Raw genomic sequence first — 22,547 nt, forward strand, 5'->3', positions numbered from 1 at the left:
TACTTAGAGGGTCTGTTCCTAGCACAGCTAATGTCCACCTGCGCCAGCACTCTCCTCCCACTGACTGGGTCACAACCGCCTCTGGGCGAGTCTCCTGCTCTCAAATTATCCCCAGTGATTTCTAGATTACTGGAAGCCACACTCCCAGTGGTCCACAGTTACCAGAAAACACTCACATATCCAACACCCACCAGGATTCTTTATCAGACCAGACAAGCAGAGGCAATAAACTAAAAGGAATGTTTATTGTCTGAAAAATTCAACAGTGAAACAGAAAAAAGTGCAATCAACAGAACAATAACAGTTAACTGAAATATGGATTAATTACAACACTAAGCATTTGTAAACTATCTACATACCTGGGACGATCAGGGCATATAACTGTGCACAGAGCCTCAGCAAAGAGATCCTACTCTCTTTTCTTCCTGGCTAAGACTGAAGGCAAAACCAGTAACTCCTGGGTAACTTTAAAACTCCAGGCCAATCAGAGCCCAGAACAACATTTGAAAATAGCTGGCTACATCACTGCAGGCACGTCCCCTTTCTCTGTGTTTTGAGTTGCACAGCTGAGGTCTGCTGTAATTTAACAATTAAACCTGTTTTGCTAATATAAATTTGGACTCTAGTGTATTTTTAAGTGATGTAGATCTTTTGCCAGAGTTGGGATCAACATTGCCATAACTATAGAAGTTTATCAATGATTACAATAATAGCATAAACACATAAGTACCAAAAACACACAAGCACTATTCTGTAAATACACATGTATCTTACATAGTGTGTATTTTACAGATCGACATACACATGGGTAAAGTCTGGGCAGAGCATGGGCAGAACTTGCACACATATAAATTACAGTGTAAATGATGCGCATATCTTCAGCATTTAAACGCACACATGTCAGCTCTATGGCTGGTATAAGTGGTCACACATACATGCGTATATACCTTGTTATACTTGTATTCTATAAAGGAACATAGGACTTTATAGAATAGACACCTAATATAGGTGCACTGTTTAAAAACTGCCCTCCATGTGGAACTGTCTGTTTCTATTTATTCTATTTTGTCCTAGAACCTTCCATTTCAGAAATAGAGTGGTCTAGAGGTTAGAGTGGGGAGATTAATTAGGGAAACCAGGGTTCAAATCCTCCTACTGACATTGCTTCTAAGAACTTCCTTATTTGGCACCTTTAGACATACTGCTAGAGGGCAGGCTACAGTTTAGAAGAATGGTGCTACCTGAGGAGGAGTGACTGGGGATTGTTTCTGTCCAAACCATCCCAAATAGCTACTATATCTGAATGTAACTCGCCTTGAGCTACAGCTGAAAAAAAGGCATGAGCTAATCCCCAAATCCATTCCTCTTCCCTTAAACCACCAGGGATTTGGAACTAAATATGAGTGGGGCCAGGGGTGGTGGCAGGGTACCTCACAAGGGGCATAATTTGCATAGGACTTTTACCTGTTCAAGGGGAAGGAAAAGGGAAGAACCATACCCTATCACACTAGTCCACCAGGGATTCCATATGGAGGGATGGTGGAGGTGGGGGCTTATTTTGTAGCTTGCCATCTCCTTTATCATGGTCTCTGGGGGCACTGGTTCATGCATTAGCATTCAGTGCTCCTAGAGGGGGAAGTTGATAATATCTCTGGAGATTTTGTTAACTCCTAGAATAATATAGCTTGTGATTAAAGCTCACTGAGGCTCTTTTGCTAAAGTGCATCCAACAGTTAGGGGTCCTTTGTCTAAAGCTTAGTGTGCAATAACAGAATTAGCATGCCTTCTTAGCATTTTACACACTAAGGGGTCCTTCTACAAAGCGCCAATAAGCCCAACGCGGGCTTAAAGCTTGCTAAAAGGGAAGTATCACCCCGGTCCGGATCTTCCGGGCTGCCAGACTTGCTTTTCTTGTTTGTGCCTGAACAGCACCCGCAGCTGCCTTGTGATTCCTGCAGCTGAGCTTCAGCAGCTGATGGGCTTTATTAATCACCTGAAAAGTTCTGTGTTGACTTTTGCATCGTCTAAGGTCCCTGGTTTGTTGGTGCTTTGTTGCACTTCTGCCTAGTCTGGTTTCTTGTTTGAGTTTCTTGTCAGGTTCTAGTTAGTCTGTGTGTAGTTTAGCTTAGGTTTATTTCTTATTTCTTAGTCTTGTTTCTGGTCTAGTTTCTGTTTGTCTGTGTCTCTTGCTTAGTGGCTGCTCTGCAGCTTTCAGTCCTGACTCTTGTCTGTCAGTATTTGTACCCTGTTTCAGTGGCTGCTTGGCAGCTTTCAGTTCCTGTCCTCTAGCTTGTCCATTTCTTGCCTTGTGTGGTATTGTCTGTGAGTCCTAGCCCAGTTTCTTGCCTTGCTGCCCATGTATATTCCCTTCCTCTCTGACCCTCAGTCCCTGTTCAACCTAGTTGGTATCCAGTTCCAGCCCTGTCTGGTAAGTCCTGCCGGCCACCTGCACCCAGGGGCTCAACTCCTGGGGAAGGGCGGTCAAGTGCAGGTGAAATCTAGCTGCTTCTGTTGGAGTTCTGCCTTGTCTCTGGTGTGGGGTGGTTTTGCCTGCCACTGCCGCTCCTCGGCAGTGGCCCAAGGGCTCATGAACCTAGTTTCTGCCTTGAAAACCTGACATAATTCTATAGAACAGGTACTAACATTTACATGTTTATGTGCATAAATGTTTTAGAATGCTAGCATATGTCTGCATATATGCTTGTAAATGCCAAAATAGCTCCTAAGTTCTATTCTGGTCCTGACACTCAAATCAATTTAAATGGCTAGGAGAGGCTCCTCTCTATTTAAATTGCCTGTCTGGAGCTAACTGGGCATTCTCAGTGGCACTTAACCAGATAGTATCACCGAAAATGGTCAGTTACGATTAGATTCTATATATCACGCCTAACAAATGGCACCAAAATTAAATTTGCCTAAGCGCATTCTATAAAGTACACCCTAATTTAGGCATACTTTATAGAATAAGCTTAAATTTCCACGCAGTTTATAGAATATGCCGAGCGCTGGATTGCGCGACTAAATTTAGTTGCAGGCAGTTACACCAAGTAAAACCTGGTGTAAATGCCGACGCCTAAGTTAGGCGTGGACCAGGTGTATTTTATAATAATGTGCATAGATTCGAGAAACGCCCATGACCTGCCCATTCCACGCCCATGGCCATGCCCCCTTTTCAACTATGCAACTTAGAATTTATGACCAGCACGTTATAGAATATGCTTAGACAGTTCTCTGCGTAAATTCTAATTAATGCCAATTAGTGTCAATAATTGCCTGCTAATTGTCAGTTATCAGTGCTGATTGGCTTATTAACTAATTAGGATATGCGCATTGTTATGGAATACGTTTCAGTTTCCACTCAGAAATCTCAGCGTGATATATAGAATCCGGAGGTTAGTACCCAAGCAGAAGCTGGCTCTTTTAGGGGTGTTCCAGGGTTGGAGTTGACAGCCGATTTTCAGCACTTAACCGGCTAAGATAACCACATATAGAGGACTGCATAAAACACAGTCCTATATTTATGGGGTTCTTCATAGCCAGTTAAGTGCCAAATATCACACTTAATTAGCTATGTTTTTACTACCTCCATATACTTGGGAATTCAGTGCTGGAGTCCAGACATGACCAGGCAATGAATTTCTGGGTATAATACTGGCAGCGGTCACCAAACGCCGATCGCCGTCTGCTGAATATTGGTCCCTCTGTAAATATGCACATATCTCATATGGTCTATTTTACAAGTAAAACAGCACCATAAAAACCACAATGAGCCTTCAGAATTGGGTTGGCATCACCATGATGCTTTAATTACAGACCCAACACTGTCCGTTTTTTGGCAAAAAGCCTGCGTTAGTGGTCTTAATAATTATGACTTCTTTATGTGCCAAAAATGGGTCAACGAGAAGACTTCCTAATAACAAACAAATCACACACAGTTGTATGAAAATAATAAAGCCAAACTGTCTCACAACAAGTGATGCCAAGCCAGCGTTATTATTTTTGTACAACTGTGTATGGTTTCTCATTGACTCATTTTTGGCACATAAAGAAGTTCCCTGATGCAGGCTTTTTGTCAAAACACGGACTGTGTTTAGTCTTTTAATAAAACGTCATGGTGATGCCAACCCAATTCTGAAGGCCCATTGTACTTTTTATGGGTTGGTTTGCCTTTTGTGCTTTGGATTTCCTCTTTTCTGTTTCCTATTTTACAAGTAGACATACATATGATGTTTAAGTGAAGCATGTGCAGGACTCGCTCGATTGCATGTATCTACAGGATTTAGGTGAGAACACTTATGCTACTACCTCTTAGACTGATGTAAGTGCTCACATCTAACAGCATACATGTGTGCGTGCGTATGTATGTATGTATATATATATACATATATATATTTATATATATACCCAGTTGCAGTAATATTATGTAAATATAGTGGGTGCCCACTTTCTTTTATAGAATAATTGCCCTGTTATATAATTACCCCTAATCTGCTAATGGCTTGAGCCAATGGCTATTTGTATATGTTAAATATTTGAGCATTGTCTGTACTGTGCTCTCAGTGCTGAGTGATTCAGGGAATGGGATCCAGCTGAAGACTCGACCCTTTTGTTTGGCTACATGTAGCACTGCGCTGATTCCTTCTTGGAAATAATTTTAAATCCAGGAGGCAGTGCAATGTATTACTGCTTTGTTCTTAAATATAAAACCATTTTCTTAATCTAGTTTCCTTGCTTACTTTAATTTGCATTAGCACCTTTCATAACTGAGCGCTAAACATAGTTTAAAGAATAAAAACAATTAACAACCCAAAAACCTGCATCTTGAAATATTTTATACAATAAAAGGGACCTTTGCTGCTTAATTATATTATTGATTTTCTTTAAACACATTACATGTTGGCAGGCTAATTTGGCATTCCCTTTCTGTTTTCTGTGCATATTAGAATATATCTGGACAAGACAAAATAGAGGAGAACTGACAGTGTGAGGAAGCAGTGTGACTTGACTGATTTGAGTGGATTTTGATATGCCTGTTTCAGAATCCTTGATGATTATATGCTTTGAGAGGACTTTGAGACCTGGCATGGCATTAAACTTTCACAGTGTGTCTGAATTATTCTGTCAGTCAGTCACCAGATAGCCAGGACATTTGCAACATGACAGATGTCATTGAGGGACTCTTCAACATTCCTGCTGCACCTCTGGTATCCAAAGATGTGACAGTGATAAATGCTTTAGTCCTGCCTCTCCAGGATGACTTCTGTCTTTTTATAGTACAGCTTTCTTAGCAGTTTGCAGACTGTGCAGTGGATAACAATAACAATATATGGTAAATATGTAGCTAGTCTCCTAAAGCAGTACGGCAGAGGGAAACCTCTGGGGTGGGTACATGGGTGGGGGGCGTTGGAGGGAATTCAGTAAATGGTGCCTAAACTTAGGTGCCAGGAAGATCTTCACTAAACTAATATTCTGTTACTAGCTTTGCACAGATCTCATGCCTAACGCCTGCTGAAACCTGGCAGTTGAGCATGTAAATGACCCTAATCTATAACCTCATGCCTAAATTCTAGGAACACCCCTAACCTGCCCATGCCCCTCCCATAGCCACACCCTCTTTTGAGTTGCATGCCATGAAATTTAGGCACACATTTTATAGAATAGAGTGCTGGGTAGATCGGCACATAAACCAAAATGAAGTGCCCAATAATACTGATTACTGATTTGTTAACGGCTCGTTAACTAGTATGCACATGGATCTGGGATCCGCGCTCAAATTTGGGTGACCTATACAGAGTCTGGGGGATGTTCTGGGTGTTTGTGGCTATGAAACTGGTCTTCTTCAAAATCCTTTTCCCACGCACAAAGAACAAGTATAAAGGGTCCCTGATGCTGCCTTTATAATCTGATTATAGTCATAGCCACCGAGAGGGAGGGCAGCGGGGGCAAAATTCCTTGGGCCCGCCGGGAGCAGGGATCTTTCTCTCTCTCTCCTGCTCCTGACAGGACTCGGGTGATTGTGCAGGAGCATGAGAGAGAAAACTCTGGCGCCAGGCCCCCCTTGCATTGCTTGCCTAGCAGCTGCTGGGCCCTCAGCCTGCGCATGCTCAGTTTTGAGACTGAGCATGAGTAACCTGAGGAAAGCAGCCGCAGGGGCAGGCAATGTTGGGCAGAAGAAGGAACCGCGATGCCTGCAGCTGGCAGGGCCAGCCAAGGTACTTCGGGCAGATGGGTGGGTGGGTGGCGGTGGCGGTGATTTGGGGGGGGGGGGGGGGGTAGCAGCGATGACTATTCTGGTCCGGCAGTGGTGGCCCTCCCCCGGGTCCTGCTCAGTCTCTCGGCGCCCCTGATTATAGTCTGTGGTAATGTTCAAGGCTCAATTTATTTGATATACCACAAATTTTCAAAAGATATCTAAGGGGTTTACAATCTATAAAGTATATCAGGGAAGGGAGAAAATAACAAAACAAAACACATAAGGATAGTGTGGAAAGGAAAGTTTACAAATTAAAACAAAGGGTAATGAAGGAAAGGAAAGTGAAATCAGGAAGCTTGGGGCTATCTCAGCCACATATCAAGAACTAGAGGACATATGGTGGGAAAGCCAGAGAGAAGTAATAAGTTTTCAGCCGGGATTTAAGATTATTGAAAGAGTCTTCTAGTTGCAGGAGCTTCTGGAAGCATCTAGGAAAACCTGATGGAAGGATGAAACTATTAGCAGACTGAAGAGATCTGACAGGGGAATAGGGAACCAAGAGACTGGCTAAAAAAAAAAGGAGACCTAAGGATTGGATCTGATGTGATTAAATATTAATCTTAAAAGGAATTCTATAGGCAACTGGAAGCCACTACTTGCCCTGGGATTGGTAGCATGGAATGTTGCTATTATTTGGGTTTCTGCCAGGTACTTGTGACCTGGATTGGTCACTATTAGAAGCAGGATACTGGCCTAGATGGACCATTGGTCTGACCCAGTATGGCTATTCTTATGCTCTTATGCTCTAAGAAGAGAAGTAACATGATTGTGCTTCCGACTGTAGAGAAGTTTTACCGTGGTATTTTGTACTAGTTGGAGTCTATTTAATTGATAAGCAGGTAAGCCTATGAGAATAGAATTGCAATAATCCAGTTTTGATAGTACCAGGGAATGAAGAAGAATGTGAAAGGAACCAGGATCTAAAAAGGGGGCTAATGGAACACAGACATCTTAGTGAAAAAAGAAGATACTACCGTAGAAGAGTGTACTAGAGAACTGAGCTATAAATTTCTACAACATGGGCATCCCAAGCGTTTGGTGAAAAAAGCACCAAGAATGGCTTTTTTAATTTTAGGGACGCACTGTTGCAATATAAAGTGGTACAACAACAAGAGGGCATTTTGCCATTTGTGATTAAATACAATGCAAAGACTACTTTGTTGAGCAAAGCTGTTAGGAGGCATTTTGAACTGCTCAAAGTACATACAGCTTTTGAGCGATCTACAATTCTGTTTTTGTAACAAAGGGGGTGCAATTTGGGTGATCTGTTGAGCCCGAATGATATATGGTCTTTGAAAAAAATTCAGAATGTAAGAGGGAACCATAAGAAATGTGGCCACTGTTCTGTATGCCACATCATAATGGAAAAGAGTGAATTTGTTCATTCTAAAACTGGGAAGAAATGTATTTTAAAATCCCGCACAAATTGTGAATCAATGGGGGTTATCTGTTTGATCCAGTGCCCTTGCGATCTGGTATACATTGGCCAAACCACTAGAAGTTTGAAGTCGAGGCTGATTGAACAACGCTCTTGTCTTAAATTAGGGAAGCCCCTTTAGTTATGCATTGTGGGACACATAATCATCAATTTGACACACTCCAGTGTATTGACTTGGAGAGGCGATTTTGGTCATCTTTTGTGACAATCTGAACAGAAATGGATCTTTTTCTTCAATTCTGTGGAACCCTAAGGTTTGAATGTTTCGGTGGAATGGTCCGCCTCTTTTTGAGGGCAATCTGGAGTGACGTTGGGTCTAAGACAGCGACCGGGGATTGGCTGTCCTCTGCAGAGGTAGGCGGTGCTGCATCTATTTAAATATTTTGTTGGCGTCTGTTTTTCAGTTACCTACTGGAGTCTTGTATGCAGTGGTCATGACACAGGATAGCTACCCCTGATGCAGCTTCAGCAAAACGAGGAATCCCTGTTGGGTATTTGGATCCTTGAACATGCTGGTTAGCTCGATATTGGATATGAAGATAAGTGGAGTACAATCAAGCTACCAACATGGTTTAAATAGGTTGAAACGGTGACATTTCTTTTGATTTGCTGTGGATATACACATGTGTTTGTTACTGTGTTGGAATTTTGGACAAGTTAAGCACCTTATTGAAGTGGAGTTTTTTCATGGTGAGCCGTGCCTAAGCCTTATAACTTTGGTTGGCTGGGTGGCTTTACTGAGGCTTTTGTCTCCACTTTTTGGTGAGTGCTTAAATATGTTCCTCTTTCAGTGTACCTGCGCATGTGGTAGTATTGTTTTTGAGAGATTTTCTTGTTTAAGTTTTTGGGCTTGTGTGAATTTTTCACAATTTACAGAAGCCAGTCCAGTGCCTCTGCCACTGAATTACAGCTATTGGTCTTATTTTTCCATTTTAGCTCTGGCCACTAGAGAGAATTCTTTTTTCATGTTACCATCTTTAGCAGCGCTGGTTATTTTTCTTTCTTTTAAAAACTTAGGGGGCCTTTTACTAAGCTGCATTAGGTGCTAATGTATGCTTAATGCAGCAAAAAATGTGGAAACACAGTAACTGAAATAGAGTACTGTGCATGCAGATTTCTAATTTTTTGAGGGGTGTGTCAGGGGCATTCCTGTGTCAACCAATTAGTTCATATACATTACCGTACTGGTAAGGGCATGGATAATGCAGCAGCCCTTACCACATACAAAATGGATGGTGATAAGCACTCATGTGGTAATTAAAAAAAAAAAAAAAGGTACTTGCTAATAGTAACATTAATGCAAAGAAAAAAAAAAAAGCCATTTTTACAGCCGTGGTAAAAATGGCCTAAGTGTGCAGGAATGACCCGCTGCTTGAGGGCAAGCTATGGTCACGTTTTAGCACAACTTACTAAAAGGACCCCTTAATTAGGATTTTTCAAATTTTTTATTTTCAATACTCCATAGCCCAGCTGCCCAGTCCAGTTCCCAGGATGGCCTTGAAAAGTGTTTTGAAAAGACTCGCCTTTGCAATTCTGTATTGCATTATTGTATACTCTGAGGGCCAAATTCCTGTCTGTCTGGGATTTGTTTTCCAATGAAACATCTGAGCAGAACTTCAGAATATAATGCACCCATGATTCATCTCCCTTCTTTGGTGGCTTGTAGATGATTCATCAGTGTTAGTGTTTTCTGCTCTCACCTCTCCAGATATGGCCCAATCATGTGAAACACTGGACTGTGGCGGTTTGCTTAGGGAAAACCATATTTATATTTAGTGCTATTCAAAATAATTTTTAAATCAGTTTTTATCTATAAATTTCTGCTACAATTATGCTGCCCTTTATTTATTGCGATTGAAACTTCTTTTCAATTGAAAGAGTCTAATTTTAGAGCTATAATTATTTGTAGAAATGAGTATACATCTTAGACTGAAATATTTGGTGCTGGCCTCTACAACGTTCCCCTGACTGAATCTGCTTGTGCTGAATTTTCCAAGCTGTGCCACATCCGTGTCTAGAAAACCACAGACTAGCGTGGCTCAAAACCCATAGCATCTGGGGCATATGTGAAGGCTGACCAATGGAAACCATAGGGGTTTGTTAAATGTGTGAAATTCTAAAATAGAATTGGGTATTTTTCCCACTGTGGTTAAGGATTCCTAGTAATTGTGCTAATGCCTGAATAAACTATAACACAGCAAAAATATGCTGGAAGGATGATTCTATGGGTACTTGCATTCCAGTATATTCTAATACACAGAATGAGAGGCAAACTGCGAATATATGTACAGAACCTACAATCATCTACATAAGGCTGATCTGCCAGCTGACTGGCATCATTCCCTTATATAGAGCTGGATATCTTGGGACTATGGTCGGTTGTGTCATGATGAACAACAGGATGGTAGGCAAACAGTAAATGATGGACTGTGATGCTCACATGTATGAATATCCATGCTGTTCACATTGAGTTTATCAAATCCATGGTTACATCAAGCTTCATAGATGCTCTTGGAAGATTCTTCTGAATCAGAGGATCATTTTGATCGTGGATCCAACTTTTGTTGGTGCTTGCAGAGAGCTGAATGTTAATTCTGATAAAACAGATAGTGTCACTGTTGAAAGATACCCAAAATACACATGGCTTTTTATTCCCACTTGTTCTTCACATATGGGAGAGACTTGGGAACACATGACTGGGATTGCTCGTCACATCCTAGATTCCGTATTTTAGAGATAGGGCTTACTCAACTTACTGATGAAGTCCTAATTACCTTCCCTGTGGAGGTTTCAGCAATTATGAATGCAAAACTTTTGGTGTCAGTATCCACTGATCCAGTTACCGTTGATCTTGACGCTAACTGTGCTTCTGACACAAAAGACTGGCTGAAAACCAACTTCACTTGGAGATATCAACATACACACACACTACAGCTGGACATGTTTATCCACTCCTACCTTTCTGACTTCATGTGCAACTTTCTTTAAATTAGTCCCTTATTTTCTTACTCCTGTATCTTATCTGTCTATATGTTCTATCTTTGCTTCCATTCTATGCTGTCTATTAAAATGTATTGTGTTGACATTGTAATGTAGCATACTATCAGCCTTATTTTCGAAAGTGATGGGCCCATATTTCGACCCAAATCGGGAGATGGGCGCCCATCTCGCAAAGGCGCCCAAATCGGTATAATCGAAAGCCGATTTTGGGCGTCTTCAACTGCACTCCGTCGCGTATTGGCCGAGCAGAGATGGGCGCCCTCGGCCGATAATGGAAAAAAGAAAAGCGTTTTTAGCGAGAAGTTGGGTCACTTTTTCTGGACCCTTTTTTCTCACGAACAAGTCCCCAAAAAGTGCCCCAACTGCCCAGATGTCCACCGGAGGGAATCAGGGATGACCTCCCCTGACTTCCCCAGTGGTTACTAACCCCCTCCCATCAAAAAAAGAACTTTAAAAACTTTTTTTGCCAGCCTGTATGCCAGCCTCAAATGTCATACCCAGCTTTATCACAGCAGTATGCAGGTCCCTGGAGCAGTTGTTAGTGGGTGCAGTGGACTTCACCCAGGTGGACCCAGGCCCACCCCCCCCCCCCCTGCCTGTTACACTTGTGGTGGTAAATGGGAGCCCTCCAAACCGCCCCCAAAACCCACTGTACCCACATCTAGGTGCCCCCCTTCAGCCATAAGGGCTATGGTAATGGTGTAGAGTTGTGGGCAGTGGGTTTGGGGGGGATTTGAGGGGCTCAGCACTCAAAGGAAGGGAGCTATGGACTTGGGAGGTATTTTACTTTTTTTTTTTTTTTAATTGTTACAAGTGCCCCCTAGGTGCCCAGTTGGTGTCCTGGCGTGTGAGGGGGACCAGTGCACTACGAATCCTGGCCCCTCCCACGACCAAATGCCTTGGATTTGTTCGTTTTGAGCTGGGTGCCTTCGGTTTCCATTATCGCTGAAAAACGAAACTGCCCAGCTCAAATCCGCACACATCCGATGCATTTGCCCGGCACAAACCGTATTATAAAAAAAAAGATGGGCGCCCATTTTTTTCAAAAATACGGTCTGTCCCACCCCTTCACGTACCCGTTCTTGGACATAGACGCCCATGGAGATGGGTGTTCACGTTCGGTTATGCCCCTCTATGCCACTTGTAATTTGAGTATTTTTACAGCTGTAATTGTCTTGCTTATGCTGACTTATTCTTGCTGTACACCACCTTGAGTGAAACAAAAATGTCTGACATTCTTGCTGTACACCACCTTGAGTGAATCAAAAAGGTGGTAAATAAATCCTAATAATAAATAAATAAACAATAGAGACAAGCTCAAAGCCTCTGACACCTTCTGGACTCATTGGAAATGTAAATACTTTCCAATGTTGCAAAGTCTCAGCAAGTGGCAATCTAGCAAGCCCGACATCCATAAAGGCAACCTTGTTCTACTTAAGGATAACCAAACTCAGTGTAACAACTGGCCTATGGGGCCTGTTGCTAAAACCTTTCCCAGTAAGGATGGATGTGTCTGTAAAGTTTAAATCAGAAATGTGAACAACAAAATTCTTCATACCTCATGCTGAGGCAGTGCTCCTTGAGCTTCATGATGACACATGAACAATATGGACTTTGCATGTCTTTAATATATTTAATTCTTAATAATAATGGTATTTACCAATACCAAGTGGGAAGTTGCCTGCTTTCACAGCTTGTATGTACATGTTTACATTTTGTTTTGAATTTTGCTGGCAGCCTCTAAGCTAAGAGCAAGCATCAGCTTCCTGCCAAGTTTCTGTAATCTCTACTATAGGTTAAATGCTGCATGTTACCCATTCCTCTCCCCCCTTTAGCATCCTTGATACCTGCCTGTCTTCATGTCTCAGCCCAAGATACAACCCTTAACCCTATTGGTCAATTCCGGAGCCCATAGTCTTTTGTGACCCTCCCTCTAGTGCATGCTAAATGCTAAGAAGCCCATATGTATAAAATTACCTTCTTAGCATTTAGCACACACTAAATCCTTTAGTGTGTGTTAAGCTTTAGTAAAAGGACCCCTTTGTGTTTGTATTGAACCAGAATCAGTGCTGCACTCTTAGTTTCAATTACTTAAATTAAGTTCCTTGTTTACTTATTTGTAAAACAGTTGGCAATTAAGAGACAGGGGAATGTTTATTAAATTGCAGTAAACTTCTTCACTTACCATACCTTAAGCATCCTGGTGGTAGCAAAAGCTAGCTCCCCCAAGAGGCTGATAGCAAAAGGGCTGCTCTCCATTAGTTCTTGATAAAGAGAGAGGATATTTGAGGCTGGTATGGGCAACTTTGGGAAGGAGCTGTGAGCAGTAGAGAACTAAGGGGTCCTTTTGCTAAGGTGCGCTGAAAAATGGCCTGCGGTAGTGTAGGCATGGGTTTTGGATGCACGCAGAATCATTTTTCAGTGCACCTGTAAAAAACCATTTTTAAATTTTTGCCGAAAATGGACATGCGGCAAAATGAAAATGGCGCACGTCCATTTTGGGTCTGAGACCTTACCACCATCCATTGACCTAGCGGTAAAGTTTCATGCAGTAACCGGGCGGTAATGACCTATGCGCACAAAATGCCACTTGGCACACATCCGATACGCGCAACAGAAAATAAAAATTATTTTTCGGCCGCGCATATCAGACGTGTACCAAAAATGAAATTACCATAAGAGCCACGGGGTAGCCATTTTGGCGCATGTTGGGTGCGTGTAGATGCTTATCTGGCTTAGTAAAATGGCCCCTAGGTGTCCAGATAATCAACTGTCTTTTTCAAAACAAGTTTCAGCTGCTGTCAAAATATGTTTCTGTATCTTTAGGCAATTTGGGGGGCTTCAACATTTTCTTACTGAACTAGCACAACATACTGTGATGTTCATAAGTTCTGCATCACTGGGCCAAAATCTGGTTTTAGCCTTTTAAAAGAAAACGTTGAAGCAGTGTAACTGAGTATTTTATAATGTTTTATTCCGTGTTCACATGTAATAATCCTGTTCCAGGCTGCAGTTGACTCTGAGCTTTTTCGTTGGTTGTCATTTGGATATTTCCATTGGCAACTTGTGCCACAGATTCTTGATCAGCGTGCCTTTTATTTTGTTAACTGTTTGATTTTAATTTTAATTGATGTTAATTTACTGTGTTTACTGCTGTGATACAACTGCCATTAGCAGTATATCAAATTTAATAAACACACATTTTTGTAGTCACAGTACTATTTACTCAGAAAGTATTATATTAGGCACTACTTTTTTATTTTTACCTCAGTAAATTTTTAGGGCCCTGTTTAATAAGCCATACGCTAATGTTTTTAGTGTGCGCTAAAAATTAGTGCGCACTAACACTAGAGACACCCATAGAAATATATGGGTGTCTCTAGCATTAGCGTGTATGCTAATTTTTAGTGCACACTAAAAATGCTAGTGCACCTTAGTAAACAGGGCCCTTAATGTGATTTTCACTGTACTTTTTACTTGTGCTATTCTGCTGCTATTTACACATGTAATGCACTTAGCCACAAGCATGCACGTATTCTGTACATTTGTGGCACTGAAATGTGGGCACCCAATTGTAGACTTACCTCCAATATGCTACCATAATACAAATTGATAATAGTTCAGGCAATTTTGATTCCTCACTTAGGGAGTCTTTTCCAAAGTTCAATAGTGTTTTTAGTGTGCGCTAAATGTTAGAGATGCCCATAGGAATATATGAGTGTCTCTAGCGTTTAGTGCAAGATTAATTTTTAGGGAGGGGAAGTTTTATAAAGCATCTCCACTTGCGAATAAGTTGCACTGGCTTCAAACAGATTCACATACTTATTTTAAGATAGCTTGTTTGGTTTTTAAATGTTTTTATGGATTGGGTCCGGATAATATAATGCAATTTTTAGTTTTTCCTGTTGAGAAGCGTCCAAAGGTTAACCCTTAATTTTCCCACAATAAAAAAATGTGTAAAATATAGATTTACTTGAGAACATTTATTTAACTTTTCAAAGTGCTAAAATATGGAATGATATTCTTGTTCAGATACATAAAATATCTTCTTATATTCATTTTTGTTAGGCACTCAAAACCTATTTGTTTGCAAGCCAAAAACTGCAGATTTATAGGTCTGTTTATCTTTACCTTTACTGAAGTACTTTAACCTAGTACTTTAAACAACGCTGCCAAAAGAGTGATTAAGAAGAATCAGGTAGTATTGAGCCTGTTGAGTTTATACTGCCTAATTCTTGAGCTATACAAAGCTAGTTGGCCTACAGAAAGTTTTCTCCTACTGCTAAAAAAAGAGATTTGGGTCAAGTTAGGGATATTCAGTGCTCTCCAGTGGAGATTTCTTATGTGCATACTTTCCCTACACCTCTGAGTTTGGCAGAAGAGGAGGTATGCTGCTTAGCCACCGTGCAAAATTTCCTGTAGAACTCTGCCAACAAAACATATCCCCATTGTAGTTTGGATTAACTCAATAGATACTCAAAATTAAATAGTTGTTCATCCAATTGCATATTGGAGGGCATTGCTAGTTAATTGTAATGGCAGTATTTAGTGAATACAAGTTGAGGTTGATATTTAAAGAGCTTGTATTTTGAAAGTTAGGTTTCTGTATTAGCCAATTTGAAGATTTACTAGGACTGAGTTTCTAAATTTATGCACCTTATTTCACAAGGAACTTAAATTTAGGAGCCTAAAATGTAGGAGGTAACAGGGGTGGATTTAGGGCAGGATGGCCAGCAGTGGGTTGAGATCCTGGGGAACCAGGTTCAATTCCCTCTGCACACCGTGTGACCCAGGGCAAGTCACTTAACCCTCCGTTACCCCAGGTACAGCAGTAGAACAATATACTACTTAGATTGTGAGCCCACTAGGGACAGTTCCAGTACCTGTAAAATGAAACTGTAAACTGCTTATTTATTTTATTTGTCCATTCTTGTATCCCACTATTATCCAAAAGCGAGTTTTGGTTCAATGTGGCTTACATTTAGCAGTTAGAGGTTAATGTGGTGCATTACAGTTGCAAAGTTGTGTGGTGCATAGTTATTACAAAATAATTATCAAACATTATTATACTCGTGGAGGGGCATAATTGAACGGCGCAGGCCATCTCCATGGTAGGCTCCGTAAATGGGTGGAGCCAACCGTATTTTCGAAAAAGATGGCCGGCCGGCTAAATCTCAACATTTAGGTCAAATGTTGAGATCGCTGGGTTTAGAGATGGCTGGCTTTGGTTTTCGGCCATAATGGAAACCGGGCCCAGCCATCCCCACTGGGGGAGTAAGGGGAGGTGATACCCAATTCCCTCCGGTGGTCATCTGGTCAATTGGGGCACTTTTTTGAGGCTTGGTCGTAAAAATAAATGGACCAAGTGAAGCCGGCAAAATGCTCGTCAGATCCGGCCATCTTTTTTTCCATTATCGGGTGAAGCCGGCCATCTCGTAACCACGCCCCCGTCTTGCCTTCTGTACCCTGCCGACATGCCCCCTTGAAGTTTTGCCGGCTCCGCGACGGAAAGCAGTTGGCGCCGGCCAAAATTGGCTTTCGATTATACCGATTTGGCCGGGTTCAGGAGATGGCTGGCCATCTCCCGATTTGTGTTGGAAGATGGCCGGCGATCTCTTTCGAAAATAGTGACAATAGTTATTCATAACATTTCTTGTAGAGGTAGGTCTTTAGATCTTTTCTGAACTAGAGGTTATTTGTGATGATTCTTCTGACCTTGGGGATTGAGTTTCACCATTTAGAGCCCAGATAGCTGAATCCTGCCGTATAGATGGATTTGTAGATTACGTTTTTGCAGTTGGGCAAGTGAAGTAGTAGGTAACCCCTGGTACCTGGGCTTGCATTTCTTGGTGATAGTTCAATCAAATCTAGCATGTAATCAGGAGATATGCCAAACAGTATTTTGAAAATGATAGTACTGGCTTTGAAAAATAATCTGGCTTTGATTGGGAGCCAGTGTAGTATTTCTAGAAGTGGGGTTACTCTCATATTTTGACTTTTTGACTATCAGTCTAGCTGCCGTGTTTTGAACAGTCTGCAGTGATTTTAGTATATTTTCTTTGCACCCTACATATGCTGTGTTGGAATAGTCTAGTTGGGACAGTATCAGCATCTGTACTATAAAACGGAAAGTTTGTCTGGGGAAATAATATCAAATCTTCTCAGTCTCCATAGAAGCTTTTTGATTCAACTGCTGAAACCTGGTTTTCAAGAGTCAGATGTTTATAGAGGATTATTCCCAGTATTTTTAGTTGTGTTTCAATTGGATAAGTTTGTTGGTCGATTGTGATGTTTTTGTAAGTAGTGGGGTTCTGTGAGCTGGATAGAACCAGGAGTTTGGTTTTATCTCTGTTAAACTAAACAGACCTAATTTTCCATAAAGTCCAGCCCTTTTTTAACCTTATCCAATATCTCTGTGATAGTATAATTGAAAGGTATATAAATAGTAACATTGTCAGCATATATAAATGGGCTAAAACCTATTTTTTCCAATTTCTTGCTGAGTGGAGCCATCATGACATTGACTAGTATGGGCGATATTGGGGAACCCTGGGGCACCTCACATTCAGGGATCCAGGAGGCTGAAAACTAGTTAGATATCTTAACAAGATAGGATCTTGTTCTTAGAAAGTGTTGTCGAGCAGGGTCATTAGTGTTGTATGATCTACTAGATCGAAGGCATTTGACATATCAAATTGTTTGACCTTCACTTATTATTCTTCTGAATTTTGTTATCTGTGTAGTTATGACTGTCTTGGTGCTAAAGGCTTAGGCCTAAGCGGTATATAAATACTTAAATAAATGAATGAATAAATGAATGAAAAATGTTGGGAGTCAAGGTTCAGTACTAGGCATCTGAATTAGGATTCTAAGGGGGTCTTTTACTAAGGTGCGTTAGCATTTTTAGCTTGTGCTAAACGCTGAGACGCTCATAGGAATATAGTAGGCATCTCAGCGTTCAGTGCCAGCTGATTTGTAGTGTGAGCTAAGAACGCCAGTGTACCATTAGTAAAAGACCCCCCTAAAATCTTGGCAAGTCAATTGCAGCCTTAAGTTTAGGTGGATTTACAGCTGGAAACATAGGTGTCTAATTTTAGGAGCTCAGCTTTAAAACAACTATTGGACCCCTTAAGTTTACAGACAAGGAAAGATTGAATTGGCTAATCAGGGGGCCCTTTTACTAAGCCGCAGTAAAAAGTGGCCTGCAGTAGTGTATTGGGCATGCACTGGGCCAGTTTTTACCGCATCTATAAAAAATGGGTTTTTAAAAAATGGGATGGGAAAAGGGCCTGTGGTAAAAATGAAACTGGCCTGAGCCCTTAACACCACCCATTGATCTAGCGGTAAAGGCTCATACGCTACACATACAGTGACCGGTTGGCGCGTGCCAAGTGCCGATTACCCGTGCGTAGGAGGAAATAATTCATCCATGCATTATGGGCGCGCACCAAATCTGAAATTACTGCCAAGAGGGCACACTGGCCTGATGGTAGTCTTATTTTGGCGTGCGCACTGCACGCACTTAGAGCCGACTGTGGCTTAGTAAAAGGACCCTCAGATTGATCAATGACTCTTTGTAAGAAAATAAAACTAAGATATAGAGCCACACAAATAGCATGAAATGGTCCTTGAATGCATTTGAAATCAGTTGCATAACTGGGGTCTAGAACTGGAATTGGGGGGTAATTTGTTTAACAGTTCATACAACGTTCTTGGCTGTTACACACTTAACTTAAATAAGTTTGGTTTGAAATTTATCCCAGCAAATCTGTCCACACTTGATTCTTTGTGTGGAGAATTTTGCATAGAAAATTCACATGCATACATTTCATAATCAAAAAAGTATGCATGATCCTGATATCTTTCTGAGATGATTAAGCCATATGTACCTGTAGGAACTATTCTGAATGGTAAAGGATTTCTGTTATCCAATGCATGTTATGTTTATCAGTGTTGTGGTAGTCAAGTGGCTTTCACCGTGTCGCAATGACCCAAATCTTAAAACCACTGGAGCAATACTACAGCTATCCTCGCAATGAAGGTCCAGACAAGATGGCTTCGGTCCCAGGGGGGACCCGTTTCGCAATGGCTTCTTCTGGAGACCCATCCATACCAATGCTGCTGTCATGCTCCAACACTTCAAAGATTTGGGTCATTATGACATGGTGAGAGGCACTTGACTACCACAATGCTGAGAAATTCATAACTTTCGGTGGATAACACTATTATAATGCTCACGTGTGTTTTTTTCAGCATATAATCGTGAACCTTTTTGATATGACTATAGCAGTAAGTAAGTTTTTGGAGTTTTTTTTTAGACCTATGGTTACTTTTTTACTGGCTACAGATAAAAACAGTCGTTACACTTAAGAACTATGTTATTGTAGGACTTTCTGCACCAGGTTGATGAGGTCTTGTTCCTCCTTTTTTTACATAAACAAAAAAACTTTTAAAAAAGGTGATACTAAAAAATACATTTTTTTTCAATAACCTAACGTATTGTTTTCCTGGGTGTTCACCATTGTTTTCTAAGTTGCCACTTGTACACTTTATGGTGAGGTTTTGGATTTTTATAACATTAGCGCATGGCCATTAATACAATTTGAAAAAATAGGCTATTTTAATGCTGCAGTAAAAATGGCCTTAGCACGTGGGGAAAACGTGGGTGCACTAAGGTCAGGTTTTACCGCAGCTTAGTAAAAAGACCCCTAAGATTTCTCTGCATCCTAGAGATCTATCGCTGCATGCATATAGATCAGGACTATTAAATTGCTGTTAAGAGGATGGCAGTCATGCTTCTGTATATTTTCATTTTACAGAATAATGGATCCTTGGTTTGGTGCCAGAATCACAAACAGTGTTCAAAGGTATGTTCCTTTTATTTCTGATGCAGTATTCACTTTACCATATTTATTGTAAATTGAAGGTTCCAAAGAACCTTTCAGTTGAGACTTGTGAAACTGTGGATTAATGGTAGTCTTCTTGAAATTATTTTCCTGGAACAAAATGAGATCATTGTTTTGTTTTTCATCTCAGCATTTTCTTTGCATTGATAATACCTATTATTTAGGGTTAGAGCCATTTAGTATATACCAAAACATGTGCTGTATGCTTTTTTATACTACTAATTATGCTAACAAATTTCTGAGATGTTTTTTTGAGGACAACAAAAAGAAACAATCGGTCTTGTATAACAATGCAACAAAATCTTTGCTCTATTCCTTCATCAATGGTCAAGTCAGTCAGTTAAGATGTATAATACTTTTGTAGGAGTCTGAATTTGTCAAGTCCCAATGGCCACTATATTTGCCCTTTCTCATGTTCTGATTCTTTGACCCCAAAAGCTTTGAGCTTAAGTGAGCTAATATCTAATTGAGGGGTCTTTTTACTAAGGGACACATTGAAAAATTATTTCACAGAAATTCTTAAGATTCCATCAGATCTTCATCCACCTTTTGCAAAATGCTACTTTTTGCCATAAAAACCTGGGCAAGGTAGCAATATGAGAACTGATATATTCAATGACAGCTTAGATGTTTCAGCCATCCTAGGAAGATCAGTAGATGAGGAAATATGTTTTTTTTCTCTGTGCTGTCCTTTCAACTTTTAACACAGAATAGAAGGAAGAAATTCCTTCAAGCTGTCCAGGAGGCTGAACCTCTTGGGATGCTTGTTAGATTTCCATGTAAATGTATTGTAACATGTATGCACGTAGGTATATTTTCTTTGAATTTTCACAATTTCTGACTTTCTTGGAGAACACGAAGAGAGTTCTTTTGACAGTGGAGGCATAAATGGGGGTTCTAGTAGACTGTTGATATATTCCAGAGAGGTTTTTTTTTTATAGATGAGATTAGACTTTTATTTAAAAATGGGGCAGGGCTGGCTTTTTCCTTTTGTTTTCTCCTTTGAATTTTCTGGTTATTTGTTCTCCTCCTTTTCGTTCTTGGATCTTCTTTAACACGGATTTGTATCTGTTCTAATTAGTGTCTGATATCTGATATCATCATGTGATTGCCTTGAAAAAGTTTTCTATTGGTACACTTATTACTATTCAAATTTTTGATTTAATGTAATGTTTATAAATTTATAAATAAAGACTGAAAAAAAGAAATGATTATTTCTACATTGGTAAGTGCATGTTTTCTCTTTGATTGGACCAACCAAAGGAAATTATAGATTTATGCTACTGCGCTTAGGATTTCCAGCCTCAAAAGTAGCCTATATTTTCTAGGATCAGTACAGCAAAAAACTATTTTAATCTACAAATGGAATATATTGCAATTAATCTGTGATGCCTAAAGAAGGGATGTTCTGAAGGCCATTAAACTTAATAATTAACATCTATCCAGAGTTTTTAGTTGGTACAATTAAAGAGATGGAAGCCTCCTGTGTACATTATGTAGCGAATATGATGGCATTGGTTTGTTCCTCTTTTGATAGGGGCATGCATAATGAAAGCAGGTCTATAAGTGGGTGTCTTCTTTTAGGTGTCCCAATGCTGCATGGTGAGAGCATATTCTATATTAGCACCTGGGCACCCAGAAACAGGGGGCCCAATATTCAGCTAGTGATGATCAGCATTTCACTGACTGCTGCTGGTGTTAAACCCAGAAATTCAATGCCAGGCTATGCCCGGGCACTGGCATTGAATTTCTGGGTTTCTGGAGCTGGCTAACACATACAGCCCTGTTTACTAAGGTGTGTTAGTGTTTTTAGCACGTCTACACTTAGCGCAAGTGCTAACCATGTAGGCACTTATAGGAGACACGTCCATGATTAACATGTGTGCATGGTTAACGTGCATTAAAAATGTTAACGTGTCTATAACGCTGCTTAGTAAACAGGGTCCTTAGCTAGTTAAGGGGCCCTTGTACTTAAAGGTTGCCAGGTGGCAACCTGGAACTACCACCGGCCCAACGTGGCCTCCGGCGGTAGTTCTCCCTCAGCACGCACCATTTCTGGTGCAAAGAAAATTTTTTACTGTGGTGCTAACACGGCACTGCCTGGTTACTGTGGGAGCCCTTGTCACCTCAATGGGTGGTGATAAGTACTCCCTGCTGCATGGCCACACAGTAAAGGTAATTTTACTGCATGGCCATTTATTTAGGGGCTTTTTACTGCAGTGGGAAAAACGGCCCCAGCCACTACCGCAGGGCCCTTTTTACTGAAGCTTGGTGAAAGGACTCCTAAGTGCGATAGTCAACTCTTAACCGGCTATGGGTTGCCACATAAAGAGAGCACTGACTTTTAAGCGGTCCTATTTATGTGGTTAAACTGGCAGGTTAAGTGCTGAATATCGTCACTTAACTAGCTAAGTGCCAACTCTGCCTATGGAATGACCCCAAAATAGTTGGTTTTCAGTTCATTGCTAACAGGTTATTTTCTGTGCTACTAATTGGTTAAGTGCCGCTGGAAATGAGCAGTTAGTTTCAAACTGATGATTTAACCAGCCAGGAGCCATTGCTGGCCAGTTAAATCTCTTTGAATATCGACCTCAGGGTGCCTAAAATCTAGGCACCCACAGTTATACCAGTCAAATTCCTGGTGTAACTGTGGGCGCTTAAATTGGCAAGGGCATGGGTAAGCTATAGTATTCTGTAAGTGGTGCCTGTTGGTGGCAGCATCGCCCATGCCTCTCCCATGTTCTGTCCATGTGAACACCCTCTTTGCATTTGTGCGCTATGCCACTTACATGCGCACTTACAGAATAGTGCTATTCTGCTGCTATTTACACATGTAATGCACTTAGCCACAAGCATGCACGTATTCTGTTCATTCGTGGCACTGAAATGTGGGCACCCAATTGTAGACTTACCTCCAATATGCTACCATAATACAAATTGATAATAGTTC

General features: G+C 40.9%; 1 protein-coding gene across 1 annotated transcript in view; it reads left to right on the forward strand.

The window, feature by feature from the left end:
• ANOS1 (anosmin 1) overlaps positions 1 to 22,547 on the forward strand; it is a 310,410-nt gene that overhangs the window by 34,682 nt on the left and 253,181 nt on the right. The window contains exon 2 of the mRNA XM_030201628.1: positions 19,511 to 19,558. Coding sequence (XP_030057488.1) covers positions 19,511 to 19,558 — 48 coding nt within the window. The remainder of the gene's footprint in view (positions 1 to 19,510; positions 19,559 to 22,547) is intronic.

The sequence above is a fragment of the Microcaecilia unicolor genome, chromosome 4 (genome assembly GCF_901765095.1).
Source record: "Microcaecilia unicolor chromosome 4, aMicUni1.1, whole genome shotgun sequence".
Lineage (NCBI taxonomy): Eukaryota > Metazoa > Chordata > Amphibia > Gymnophiona > Siphonopidae > Microcaecilia > Microcaecilia unicolor.